The sequence below is a fragment of the Ranitomeya imitator genome, chromosome 1, assembly GCF_032444005.1.
Source record: "Ranitomeya imitator isolate aRanImi1 chromosome 1, aRanImi1.pri, whole genome shotgun sequence".
In the NCBI taxonomy this organism is placed as follows: domain Eukaryota; kingdom Metazoa; phylum Chordata; class Amphibia; order Anura; family Dendrobatidae; genus Ranitomeya; species Ranitomeya imitator.
Window position 1 is genome coordinate 755,299,464 of NC_091282.1, and position 15,041 is coordinate 755,314,504.

The 15,041-nt window shown below is 40.4% G+C and overlaps 1 protein-coding gene across 2 annotated transcripts in view; it reads right to left on the reverse strand.

Annotated features, from left to right (window-relative positions):
- The window catches only part of MDGA2 (MAM domain containing glycosylphosphatidylinositol anchor 2), a 1,083,460-nt gene that overhangs the window by 682,778 nt on the left and 385,641 nt on the right, over positions 1-15,041 (reverse strand). For both annotated transcript variants that reach the window (XM_069735022.1, XM_069735014.1), the window contains exon 2: positions 9,237-9,376. In XM_069735022.1, coding sequence (XP_069591123.1) covers positions 9,237-9,376 — 140 coding nt within the window. The remainder of the gene's footprint in view (positions 1-9,236; positions 9,377-15,041) is intronic.

The following is a 15,041-nucleotide window of genomic DNA, read 5'->3' on the forward strand; positions in this document are numbered from 1 at the left end:
GGGGTATCAGCGTACTCGGGACAAATTGGACAACAACTTTTGAGGTCCAATTTCTTCTCTTACCCTTGGAAAAATAAAAAATTGGGGGCAAAAATATAATTTTTGTGAAAAAATATGATTTTTTATTTTTACGGTTCTGCATTATAAACTTCTGTGAAGCACTTGGTGGGTCAAAGTGCTCACCACACCTCTAGATAAGTTCCTTAGGGGGTCTACTTTCCAAAATGGTGTCACTTGTGGGGGGTTTCAATGTTTAGGCACATCAGTGGCTCTCCAAACGCAACATGGCGTCCCATCTCAATTTCTGTCAATTTTGCATTGAAAAGTCAAACTGCGCTCCTTCCCTTCCGAGCTCTCCCATGCGCCCAAACAGTGGTTTACTGCCACATATGGGGTATCAGCGTACTCAGGACAAATTGGACAACAACTTTTGAGGTCCAATTTCTTCTCTTACCCTTGGAAAAATAAAAAATTGGGGGCAAAAATATAATTTTTGTGAAAAAAATATGATTTTTTATTTTTACGGTTCTGCATTATAAACTTCTGTGAAGCACTTGGTGGGTCAAAGTGCTCACCACACATCCAGATAAGTTCCTTAGGGGGTCTACTTTCCAAAATGGTGTCACTTGTGGGGGGTTTCAATGTTTAGGCACATCAGTGGCTCTCCAAACGCAACATGGCGTCCCATCTCAATTCCTGTCAATTTTGCATTGAAAAGTCAAATAGCGCTCCTTCCCTTCCGAGCTCTCCCATGCGCCCAAACAGTGGTTTACTGCCACATATGGGGTATCAGCGTACTCAGGACAAATTGGACAACAACTTTTTGGGTCCAATTTCTCCTGTTACCCTTGGTAAAATAAAACAAATTGGAGCTGAAGTAAATTTTTTGTGTAAAAAAGTTAAATGTTCATTTTTATTTAAACATTCCAAAAATTCCTATTAAACACCTGAAGGGTTAATAAACTTCTTGAATATGGTTTTGAGCACCTTGAGGGGTGCAGTTTTTAGAATGGTGTCACACTTGGGCATTTTCTATCATATAGACCCCTCAAAATGACTTCAAATGAGACATGGTCCCTAAAAAAAAATGGTGTTGTAAAAATGAGAAATTGCTGGTCAACTTTTAACCCTTATAACTCCCTAACAAAAAAAAAAATTGGTTCCAAAATTATGCTGATGTAAAGGAGACATGTGGGAAATGTTACTTATTAAGTATTTTGTGTGACATATCTCTGTGATTTAATTGCATAAATATTCAAAGTTTGAAAATTGCGAAATTTTCAAAATTTTCGCCAAATTTCCGTTTTTTTCACAAATAAACGCAGGTACTATCAAAGAAATTTTACCACTATCATGAAGTACAATATGTCACGAGAAAACAATGTCAGAATCACCAGGATCCGTTGAAGCGTTTCGGAGTTATAACCTCATAAAGGGACAGTGGTCAGAATTGTAAAAATTGGCCTGGTCATTAACGTGCAAACCACCCTTGGGGGTAAAGGGGTTAAAGTCCTCCTTGTTGCTGCTACTTTTGACCATGTGATAGACAGAGAATCAGGAATCACTCATGTTTGTGTGTATCATGAAAATGAGACATTATCTCCACCAACTAGGTCAGAGACAACTAAAATTGTAAACATAGCCTGCAGAGCGGAAACTAGAAAAATGGAAGTTTTCCAAAAATAGCAATATGGTTCACATACATGCACAAGTCAGTTTATTCCAATAGTTTCCTGAAAAGGTAGATATAATTGAAAGATTTCACTAAAAAGGTCGTGCCCTTTTTCTAGCCCTTTTTACTCTGGTATTAATAAATAAATGTTCCATTCTGTGTCGTACGATACCAGAAAGTTGGACCATTATCATAGATTAGCTTGATTTGTAAACTCCAAATTATGTGGCTTGCAACTCAAGTGGTAAGAGGGAAGGCCCGTGGGTATGTTCCAGGGATCGGGTAACAGTATAATTGGATTACATTGGCCATAATGGAGGCCTAGGTTTTCTATTGAACTTAAAAGCTGATAAAACAAAACCAAATGGCATCTCGACAACAAAGAACATGAATAACCCCGAGCCATTACAAGTCTAGGGTCAATTTTAATTTTTGGGTGGAGGCAATTTATTACTGAACTACAGTACATGAAGCCTGAAGCAAGGTCACCCCAGACCCCATAGAAGTAAAACGTACAGCGTTGAATAGAGCATATGCCAGGAAAACTTTGCTGTGAATATCTTTATAAAGGGAGTGATTAACTAGTAGTCGGTCTGGGAGTCACGATAAGGTGTGAACTCTGCTACTACAGCACAGCTCGAATTATTAGTGCGGCACGCAGGAATTTTCCTTTGTATTCTGCATACTATAGATAAACATTTTCATATTCAGCAAATATTTTCGCAGATCTCCGAAAAATTGTAATTGCTTTTTTGTAGTTGTTTTAGTGTCTACTGATACAAAAAAAGGCTGCATGAGCATTACTACCGAGAAATAGAGGAAGGTTAGATAAGAATTAGCAATAAATGTGATTAACAATTCCAAAGGCACCTTCTGTACGGGGCCCTTGTGGTATACAAAGTTTTGGAAGAAGTTCTTTTTTTTTTTAAGCCAAAATTGGTTAAGACTGCAGGAAGCACAAACTGAACCCTAAAAGCCTCAGAGCTAAATAAAGGGGCTTTCCAACAAATACTAATTATTTTTAGAAGGACTCAGACTGGTGTGAAATAATAAAATAAATAATATGTACCCTGACTGGTAAGTCACAGCTCCCATTCTGATGCTTATTTGGCTCCCATTGGTCTCTGCTTCCTGGTTGCATCTTGACACACCCTAAATGTCAGGAAATCCCCTCCCAGCCAATCACTGGCTGAGGCGGATCAGCACTGCTTCCAGTGATTCGCTGAGCATGGATTTCCTGTTATTTCTGGTGAGTCGAGATGCCATCCAGAAGCAGAGGCCAGCAGGACCGGGTAAAGGTTGAAATTGGATCTGTGAGGGATCAAGTATCGATTTTAGTTTATATTTTTATATAAACCAATTTGAGCCTTTTTGAGAAATCATGTGACTATACCATAAATGTCTAAGATAGGAATGCCTCTTTAAGACTCATGATGGGCACAAGTATCTGATGCTAGTCACGTTGGCACCCTTGTCACAGAGGCATGAGAATTCAAGTCCCTGGGTGACAAAATTATTTGGCTAATTTGCGGATTGTAATTCATTGATTTTGAAGGTGTTGCCCACTACTCTGACAATCTCTTCTTTAATCTCCTCTTAATTTGATATTCCCCATTGTAAAATTTAAATAACAGATTCTGGCCTCCCCCCATCGGTGCCTTTCCAGAAATGTTGGGACCAGGTCTCCGAGTGGTTGAGTTACATTGCTATTCTGCAAGAGCTCTGCAACTAATCACCGGTAACTGATGGACTGCTTTATTCACATTGCCTTCAAGCAAACCTCAGACGTCCAAAGGAAGCGTGAGAACAGCAGCCCGTTACTGTCCGTTGAGGACTGGATGACCTAATGTGGCATAACAATGTCACTCGAGCCCTGGGAGACTTGTTGCCGACATTGCTGGAACGGCATCGGTACAGGAAGTGAGTATTTCTTATTTTTATTTTATACTGAGGAATATAGTATTTAACAAGGATATGTTCGAGTAATTGATAATGCCTTTAATATTAAATTTAAAGGGAATGGCCACTACTCAGACAATAGAATTCTTATGTGTCCCCCAGCTAAATAATAATAACTATACTTAACTCTGGTGCCAGCGCCATTCCAGTGGTGTCAGCACTGACTTTCCAGGGGGCTGTTTGACATTGTCATATCACACAATCATTGCGGCCAATAAGTGCTATCTTCAGTCTTCTCTGCTCGGACATCTCGAGGAAGTGAAAGAACAGCAGCCGCCACTTCCTCTGGATGTTCTGATTTGTCCAAAGGAGGCAGCTTGGCAGCATAGAATCAAGTGACATAACGGTATAACATGATCCCCCAGAGAGCGCGTGCCAACACCACTGAAACTGCGCCAGCATCGGTAGTGAATATAGGTGTTATTATTTTACTGGTTCGCACATGATAAAGGCACTGTCTGTCTGGCTCAGTTCATTATCTGAGCTAGCTCCTTTCATTGAGAGTCATTATACACAGGAATGAAGGAAACTCTTAGACCATATCAGAATGAACATAAATGTGGCAATCTTGGGGATGCAAGAAAGGGACCTAATAACTTTTCATGTCTTCGACAATCCCCTTAAAATAAATAAACATATTTTTGCATAGTTTTTATTAAACTTATCATAAATAAAACAACCAATAGGATTTCAATTCCTTGACAGATTTGCTGTGTAGACTTAGAGACAATTAGCAGAGTCATCTCTGCACGCATCTTCCTAAAACCTACTGGACTCTAGAAAGGGATATTTACTTTTTTTTGGAAATGATGATAATTTAAGACATTTGTCAAGTCACCCCCATTCATTGCAGCTGCCATAAAGTACACGCAGCCTGTTGAATGGCACTGAAATGATAAAATGTTCTCTTTTATGAATACATAAGTACTGTATATGAACCTCAACGTACACAGTGATAGTCTTCACTCAAACTGCTTCATCCTGGTATAATTTCCACCTCTCTAAATAAATCCTTCATTTAAGTTTTGTAGACAAAGTGGTTTAAGTGCATTATAATTCTCCATTCTCTTTGATCTACTACATTAGCGCAAAAAACGAAACGAAACCACGTTGCTCTTCACTCTGAGCTACAGACCGGTGATTGCTCATTAATCTACCAAGATTTCGTCTCCTACCAGTTTTACAAAAAATTTCGGCAAATGGAAGGTTCTGTCACGACGCGACTCGTCAGCCTTTTTCATGTTAGACGTCAGCGACGCCGCGTTGTCACATAGCCTTAAATAAAGGATCTTATCTCCAAATAAGCAGATTAATGTGCAGCAATGGAGGCAGCGGCATTTCCTGTCATTTGCAAACTCTGTAAGATGTTTGCTGCTTATCATTCACAGCACATAGAGCCTGAGAGAAAGGCAAAGAGCCAGTGACGGGCCAACATTGGCAAACGCTAAAGATATTTATTTTCTAGAGTACATGACACATTACAGAACTGCGGGCATAATTACCAAATGCAATAATATACTCAAGCTTCTAAAAGTAAAATTAGCAACCTAATACAAGGGCCAGAAAGCAACTAGTGACATTTGCAAAAAAAAATAGAGCAAGATGGGTTATTCCCCTAATGGAGCTGGGTTATGCCAACCAACGTGGAAGCTCTTCCCTCTCCACGTCCTTTCCAGTTGCTTAGTAAAGAAGAGTCCAACTCTGGATCCCATCAGCCACTAGCACAAGGAATGGGACCAAGCATGGCTCCATCCTCTGTCCCGAAGGACCAGATTGCAGCCACATTGTCTGCTGCTATGGGACTTACATCCAGGATAACATCACATGCATTAGGGTTAGTGCAGTAACATCATACATACAGCTGTGCCCACACAGGGCGCCAGTGCAAATGCACCAGCTATGGTACCCAAATAACATCCCACACTTGTCTCCTCCATTGTCTTGCATCCATTTCTGCTCTTTGAGAAGGAACTTAAAGATAACTTGTCATCAGGATCAGTCAGTACAGGTATGGGCATGAAGGCGCTGTTTTAAATCTAGGCTCAATAACATGCTGAGATCTAAATCTGCACATGCGGCGCCACTGGCACCAGATAACTGAAGACTAGCAGAAGGTCAATGTGTGCATTTGCCAACATCAATGCCATATACTGAAGTCCACAACCAGATAAATCTGGGCAAGTGTCGCCCGTGGCTAAGATGGTGCCAGTACAAAATTTTAAACATTATGAAGATACGAACACCAGAGGCAGCTGAGGGGCAGAGGCAGAGCCGAAGACCATACCACAGTTCTGCCCCACAAGCCTGCCCCGATGCATGAACAGTTTACTGCACCCAAACTTCTAATGATCATTAATGAATAACCATGCACTGAAGGTACCTATTAAATCAGTAGAATGATCTAGGTGCAGAGAGCCTGATTTCAGGGATGTGTCATTTATTAGGCTGTGTGCTGTAGTTCAATACAATCAGGGTTTTATCAGCAGGAGATTATCACTAGAGGACTAGGTCTCACTAGCAAGCCAGTCCAGCTAACTTCTGTAACTCCGCCCACCCCACGGATTGGCAGCTGGCTGACAATGTAGAATGTACACAGGGAGCCCCAATCATAGTCATGGGCGGGGTTAGTCATTCTATCAAAACTGCACCAAGCAGTCCAGCAAGTGACACATTGCTGGAATCAAGCTCTTTGCCCCATTGCCTCTTAAATTACATTGTAAAAACCAGCTGACTGATTCTCTTTAATGAAGCCATAGAATCTAGATAGCTTTTTATTTGTCAGATATTTATCCATACAAAATTGCTTCTGTATAGAATGTGATCTGATCTTCAGCACCAAAAACAGATCAATAAATAGCAGCAGGGTAGGAAAAAAAAATAAAAATACTAAAACATAACCTTTAATAATATGCTAAAAACGGGCTAATAGCCAGAATGCATAAATAAACTATTAAACAATAACTAAAGTGCAAGTGCTCACAACCAACCGTGCTCAAGATAAAAACTGGTATGATCTTACCAAAGCAGAACTTCCTCTACTTCCTCTATTCCAATTATGTAGACATGATTTCTCATAGGAGCAAAGGATCCATTTTCCCCTTTGGCTCAAAACATGGGGAATGGACAAAAAAGAACATAAGAACAAGGGGGAGCATATCTGATTATTACCACTCTGTGTCATGCCCCTGCATTGCTGCCATCCAGTTTTTTATCTTGAGCATGGTTGGTTTGGAGCACTTGCACTTTAGTTATTGTTTAATAGTCTATTTATGCATTGTTGCTATTAGCACGTTTTTTAGGGTATTATTAAAGGTTATGTTTTATTTTTCTTACCCTGCTGCTACTGTCAGATATTTCTCCCCATCACATACACATAGATGTCAAGGAGACACACCCAGAAGATGGTTGTCTTCTTTGAGAACAAAAGCATCTGGCATTTTGAAACTGATCCTTATTTCCCAGTTGGGCCACCATCATAAATGTTGGTGGTTGTCCAGTTTTGGCAGAATTTGTAGGTTTGGCCAACATTCACCTAATGTGGTGGCCACCGTTAAATAAAGTTCCCTAATCAGCAGCAATGACAAGGGATTTTCCCACAAAGTACATTAATCACTTATATAGAGAATAATATTAGGGTCATAAGTATTGAGATCCTGAGTCCAGAACAACCACGAACAGTTATCATAATTGTGGTGGTCAACGCTATGTGCTGTGACTCCAAAAGTATCTAAAAGAGTAATGGAGACATACGGGCAATCTCATATTGTTTGCAAAACTCACATGTGGTAGTAGTAGAGTAGGGTAGGTCTTCCATAATTACTCAATGTCACTCCATTTTTGAGGAGTATATATAGAGCAAAAGTATGAAGGTCTGGAGTCATACAATTCCTGTTCATCATCACTTCAACAGTGCCGTTCTATGCAGTCTCCTTTTTTGGAGAGGTGGTTAGTAGGAATGGATAGACTTGTGATATCCATACCTCTGCCCTCCTTACAATTGGTTTAATGATTAAACAGAATGGTGAGACTCCGAACCTGTATATTACTACTCTAAGCAGACTCCTTACAATTGGAGTGATGGTGAGCAGGAATGATGAGAGTTAAGACCACTTCTTTAGCTTTATGCAGACATCCAACTTTTGGATTCATGGTGAGAAAGAAAGGTGAGGTCATACCCATACTTCTGCGTTATGCAGACTCCTCAATGTAGATGTGATGATGTGTAGGAATGGTGAAACTCTGGACCTAGATACTGCTGCTCTCTGCAGACTCCTTACAGTTGGAATGAGGAGACTTGGGCCCTCTATATTTTAGCCTTATGAAAACTCCAAACTTTTGGCTTGATGGTGAGGGATAATGGTGAGACCATACTTTTGCGCTATGCAGACTCCTCACTGTTGGAGTGATGGAGAGAAGGAATGGTGAATCACTGGACATTCATACCATGATACGTATGCAAATTCCCCACTGTAGGAGTGATGGTGAGGTGGAATGGTGAGCATCAGAACTTCCATAATTATTCGACAGCACCTCCACAGTAACGAATGTACATAAAACAGAAGTATACAGGTCATATCATTCCTACTCACCATCACTCCACCAGTGCTATTCTATGCATACTCCTCACTTTTGGAGTGATGGTGAAGACATACTGATAGGGATTCTAGATTGTGAGCCCCATCGGGGACAGTGATGATAATGTATGAAAAACTGTAAAGCGCTGCGTAATATGTTAGCGCTATATAAAAATAAAGATTATTATTATTATAAGAGGAATGATATGACTCAGCACCTCCATAATTCTCCCCTATGGAGACTTGTCACTGTTGGAGTGATGGTAATGAAGAATAGTGAGACCTTCATAGTTCTGCCCCCTGCAGACTCCTTACTTTTGAAGTAATCATGAAGAGGGATGGTATGACTCAGGACCACCATGCTACTACTCTATGGAGAGTGCTCACTGTAAGAGTCATAGTGATGAGGAATGGTGAGACCTGAGACCTTCAGAGTTCCATCCTATGCAGACTCTTTATTTTTGTAGTGATGGTGAAGAGGGGTAGTATGACTCAGGACACCATAATTCCACTCTATGGAGACTCCTCACTGTTGGAGTGATCGTGATGAGGAATGATGAGACTTGTGACCTCCTTAGTGCCACCCTATGCAGGTTGCTTACTTTACTTAGTTACATAATTTGAAAAAAGACTTAGGTCCATCAAGTTCAACTTTTCTCCACTAATTATACATTTTGTCACTAAATTGTCTATAACCCACAATGTTATATGTGTTGAGGAAATCATGATGAGGAATGGTGAGACTTCTGACCTCTCTGCTTATGCTCTGTACAGACACCTTACTTATGGAGTCAGGGCGAAGAGACATGGTAGAACTCAAGACATCAGTTGAGATCCCAGTGATGGAGATTCCACTCATCTTATATTAAGTTAATGAATTGGAAAGCTCCCAAAAGAGGTCCATAAGCCATGGATGGCACTTAAGATAACCTGTGGCCACGTTGGATATGTACACCAGCAAATATTGTAATAAAAGATCTCAGCTCGAATCTTGTGATGTTTTAGAAGATTTTAGTATTTTTCTTACTCACCTGTGGCCTCGGGTGTCCAGTCACTAGACATGTCAACTCTAATGTTTCTCCTTCCCGTATTGTGTACACCCGTTCTGAATATCTCTCTTCCTCTATATTACACGCCAACCCCGAGTGAATAATCCGAACAGTCGGTGGTGCTGTCAATGAAGGAGAAACAATTTACAATCACTATGACTGATATTTACTATCCAGAAATAATATAAGATAACTTTTCATGTCTACATTATCATTCTAATGCAGAAGTTTCGCTTTTTTCCTTTCCACTGTGCTTCACATAGCCCAAGATAAATATATATAGTACTATGCAAAAGTATTATGCAAGTGTAGAAAAAATGATAGAAAGTAAGAATGTTTTCAAAAATAGAGATGTTGTTGGTTTATTTTTAGCAATTAACAAAATATAAAGTGAAATAAACAAAAGCGAAATCAAATCTCATGAATATTTGGTGATGACCCACTTTGCCTTCATCACTCCCTTCTCGATCACCTGTCACTTGCACAGTTTTGAAGGAACTCGGCAGGAGGTTTTTCCAAACATCTTGGAGATCTGACCAGAAATCTTTAGATGTCGCTTTTGCAGATCCTTCTGTCTCTTCATGTAATCCCAGACTCGATTATTTTAAGATCAGGTCTCTGTGGGAGCCATATCATCATTTCAAGGGCTTCTTGTTCTTCTTTACTCTGAAGATGGTTCTTCATGACATTAATGACAACTGAAGTAATGTTAAGGCCTCCAGAAAGCCAAGAACCTAACATCTAGAATTTGTTGAAGAAACCGAAGGATTTGCACAAGCAACATTTACAGAAGAATAGTGTTAGTTCCTCAAGATGTTTGGAAGAACCTCCTGCCAAGTTCCTTCAGAAATTGTGGCAAGTATATGTGTACTTACAAGATTTGATGAAGGCAAAGGGTGGTCACACCATATATTGATTTAATTTTGATTTACTCTTTTTGTTAATTGATAAAATATTAAGACTACTATGTTTGAAACCATTCTTACTTTGCAGCATTTTTTACACACCTGCCTAAAACATTTGCACAGTTTGGTACATGAGCTAGATAGATAAAGGTAGATCGATAAGTATAAAAAAAGGCAGAAAGTCAAATAAAGGGGGTAGGCATGTAATAGGGTAACCAGATGTTGTACCGGCGGCTGTGAACACAACGGGAGCTCCAAAGGGAAGTGACGCAACAGGAAAAAGGTCAACAAGATTTTATTAGATTTTTTTCCTGCAGGGAGCAGAATTCTTATAATTCCATTTCATTGTATATTTTAATTACATTTTTCACATTAATTTACTGCAGATCATTTTTTTTCACAAATGTGAAAAGCCACATAGAAAATAAATATTAACAGAAGAATAAAAAATAAAAGCTCAATTCTAATAAATGTCCAAACATACTTTGTTCCATCAGACTGTGGATGAGCCCCCCTCCCCTCCCCCCGCCTGTCCTGTATTTCCCACCTTGCACTGTAACATTTTCCCTTACTTTTATTAAGTAGCCAAGAGTTGATTCTCTGTGCTACTGTTACATTTTCTTGGCCGGCTTTATTAAGCATCATGTGTCAGACCTGCGAGCTAAGTGAGCCTTGAATATGCGCTGTGTATCCTGAATTGACCCAGAATGTTTAAGCTATGAGCAGATACAAGAATACATTTTGTGAAGCAATGAGCCAAAATAACAAACACGATGTTTTAGAAGAAAGGTTTTACCTTTGAAAAGTGTCAGCTATTTCATCCATTTAATAAGAAAGTCTTAAATGGAACTAGTTCCTGGGATAGTCCTCTATAAGGAGTCTTCTCAAGTTTAGAAGTTATCCTCTATCCATGAGATAGGGGATAACTTTCCGATAGCTGGGGATCCGACTACTGAGACACCCACCTATCCTGAGAACCGGGGCTCTTAAGAGCCCTGTGTGCATGGAGTGGTGGTTCATCATGTGCAGTGCTGCTTCATTCATTCCTACGGGAGTGCCAAAGATCAGCCAACAGTGCTCGGCAATCTCCAACTGACCCATGACAAGCTGAGTGTGCTGTAAGGTTGCAGCCAGACAAGTCTTGGATGAGAGGTATGTGTTACGGAGGTAGCTAGCCTTGGTAATGAAGGACCTGGAGAAACAGGCTCCAGCACAGATAATGCTGAGAGAATTGTTTTAATTGGCCTGGATTTTGGGCCTGGGTTTGAGGAAAAACCAGAAGAGCTGGGTGGAACTTTCTGTTCATATACCTCTAGTTCCAGCAGGTCAGTTGCCTCATTCAGAGTCCGTGAGGGAAGGTGGAAAGACCTGTGATCCTGCGCAGATGTGTGTGGAGACCTTTATAAATGGGTGAGCCTTTACATATGTGAGACTGTTTATTTTATCCAATGGGTAACGTTTCTGCTTGTGGAGACTGACATGTCAAGCCTGAAATGCCAAGGTGAGAAGACTTTTAAAAAAGGGAAATTGTCTCTTCAGAGAGGAAGAGGACTAGAACTTTTGTGTCACCTATTGGAAGTAGCAATCCTAAAAGTCAATATCAACTTTCCAAGGAGACTTGTCACATGTCTTAAGATAAAAGCCAAAACCACAAGATCAATTTGCACTGAGGAGGGGCAGTACCCTGTAACACAGTGTCTGCAAATTGATATTTTGGCTTTTATCCCAAGTAATGTGGAAAAGCTCCTTAGAGGTTCGATATTGACTTTTAGGGTCGCTGCTTCCAATAGTTTTAACTAGAGTTCTAGTCCTCTTCCACTCTGAAGAGACAATTTGCATATTTCCCAGAGGAGCATTGCAAAGCTTTAAAGTCTCCATACCTTGGCATGTCAGGCTTGACATGTCACTCTCAGCAAAGAGGAATGTTACCCCTTGGGTCTCAGTCAGACTCCTCTCACCCAGCCAAACCAGATCTCACACTTTGCACTGATCAGGGTCAGTACCCCAATACACAGTGTCAGCAAACTGAGATTTTGGTTTTGACTTTTATCCTAAGTTATATGACAAGGCTCATTAGAGGGTCAATATTGACTTTTAGGATTGATACGTCCAATAGGTGGCGCTTGTCCTCTTCCTCTCTGGAGAGACAATTTGTTTATTTTATGTAATACCATTTTGCCAGAGAAAGACTGTGTTTTTTTTCTTTAGGTGAAGATTTATTGACTGTAATACACACACCTCTTTTGCACCAAACAACTTCATGCCTGTGCCTACCTCCAACCACTGGGAGAGACAGTGAGCCTCTTACGGCGCAAAGGGGATGATGCAGATAAACCTGAGCTGTCATACCAAACACAACCTATTAACAAGGGTGGCGCTGTTCCTGTAAAACAACTCATTTGTATGTTTCAAAAGGTCATTGAAAAATTGTAAAATAAATGGCACACATTTCTGAAAGGCATTGTTCTCTCGTTAAGGCTTCTTCTTGTTCATAAACAGATATTGCTCTTAGATCAATTATTAAACCCAATGCCAAAGAATAGCTTTAAAGTTGAGAAGCAGATGAACTGTGGAAAGACAGATTTTATTAGGCGCATTTCATCCACACAATGATTGATTAGCGAGGGGAAGACTTGATGGTGAACATCTCATAAGGAATCTGTGGAATTTCAGCGATTCAATCTTTTCCACCAGTCCGGGTTATGAGCAGGTTCTGGAATAAATCGTTTAGTTGGGTTTCCGCTTTATTGCTGTCTTAATTGCATTTGAGATTCACTACATCTTGATGTTCTGGTAAGATCGGATAAACCATCTGTGCAGAACACTGCCCCAAGAACATTTGCAGCATTGGGTCCTTAAAAGGTCACTCCCTAAAAATCAAGTCATTCCCTATCTTCAAGATGGGATCTCCAGCCTTCCTGATATTTGGGCTTTGCAGCCCCGTTCTGAATGAAGCAGAGGTGCGCACCATTCTGCTTCATTCATCATCTATATGACTGCAGAGTAGCTTGACTCTTAGGCCGGCTTCACACTTGCGAGTTTTACGGACGTAAGAGCGCAGAAACTACGTCCGTAAAACTCGCAAAAAATACGGCACAATTATTCTCTATGCCCCTGCTCCTATCTGCCGTATTTTACTGATCAGTATTATACGGCTTTCTACGGCCGTACAAAATCGCAGCATGCTGCGTTTGTCACCGTACTGCGCAAGAAATACGCCAATGAAAGTCTATGGAAGCGTGAAAAATACGGATTTCACACGGACAAGCAGTGTGACTTGCGAGAAATACGCAGCGCTGTTAGAGAGAAAAGCCGGTAATTCAGTGCGGTGTACAGTAAAATCACACTGACAGCTTACAGTCCAATAGGTAGAATAAATGTGTACACATAGAATAGGTATATATATATATATATATGTCAGTGAGACACATATATGTATATATATTACTATTTATTCCAGTGCTATACAGCTTGAATGCCGGTAATTCAATTACCGGCTTTTTCTTTCTCCTTCCTAAAACCCGACATGATTTGAGACATGGTTTACATACAGTAAACCATGTCTTCTCTCCATTTTTTTTGCAGATTCCACACTACTAATGTCAGTAGTGTGTATCTGCAAAATTTGGCCGTTCTAGCTCTTAAAATAAAGGGTTAAATGGCGGAAAAAATTGGCGTGGGCTCCCGCGCAATTTTCTCCGCCAGAGTAGTAAAGCCAGTGACTGAGGGCAGATATTAATAGCCTGGAGAGGGTCCATGGTTATTGCCCCCCCCCCTGGCTAAAAATATCTGCCCCCAGCCACCCCAGAAAAGGCACATCTGGAAGATGCGCCTATTCTGGCACTTGGCCACTCTCTTCCCATTCCCGTGTAGCGGTGGGATATGGGGTAATGAAGGGTTAGTGCCACCTTGCTATTGTAAGGTGACATTAAGCCTAATTAATAATGGAGAGGCGTCAATTATGACACCTATCCATTATTAATCCAATTGAATGAAAGGGTTAAATAAAACACAAACACATTATTTAAAATTATTTTAATGAAATAAAAACAATGGTTGTTGGAGTATTTTATTCTACGCCCAATCCAATCACTGAAGACCCTCGTTCTGTGAAAGAAAAAACATAATAAACCAACAATATACTTACCCTCCGCAGATCTGTAACGTCCAACGATGTAAATCCTTCTGAAGGGGTTAAAACATTTTGCAGCAAGGAGCTTTGCTAATGCAGGCTGCTCCTCGCTGCAAAACCCCGGGGAATGAGTCTAAATATAGATCAATGAGCTATATTTAGCTTCATTTGCGGTGAGGCGCCCTCTGCTGGATGTTCATAGATCGTGGGAAATTTCCTAGAAAGCTCCCAGGCTTTCTAGGCAAGTTCCCACGATCTATGAACAGCCAGCACAGGGCGCCTCACCGCAAATGAAGCTAAATATAGCTCATTGATCTATATTTAGACTCATTCCCCGGGGTTTTGCAGCGAGGAGCAGCCTGCATTAGCAAAGCTCCTTGCTGCAAAATGTTTTAACCCCTTCAGAAGGATTTACATCGTTGGACGTTACAGATCTGCGGAGGGTAAGTATATTGTTGGTTTATTATGTTTTTTCTTTCACAGAACGAGGGTCTTCAGTGATTGGATTGGGCGTAGAATAAAATACTCCAACAACCATTGTTTTTATTTCATTAAAATAATTTTAAATAATGTGTTTGTGTTTTATTTAACCCTTTCATTCAATTGGATTAATAATGGATAGGTGTCATAATTGACGCCTCTCCATTATTAATTAGGCTTAATGTCACCTTACAATTGCAAGGTGGCATAAACCCTTCATTACCCCATATCCCACCGCTACACGGGAATGGGAAGAGAGTGGCTAAGTGC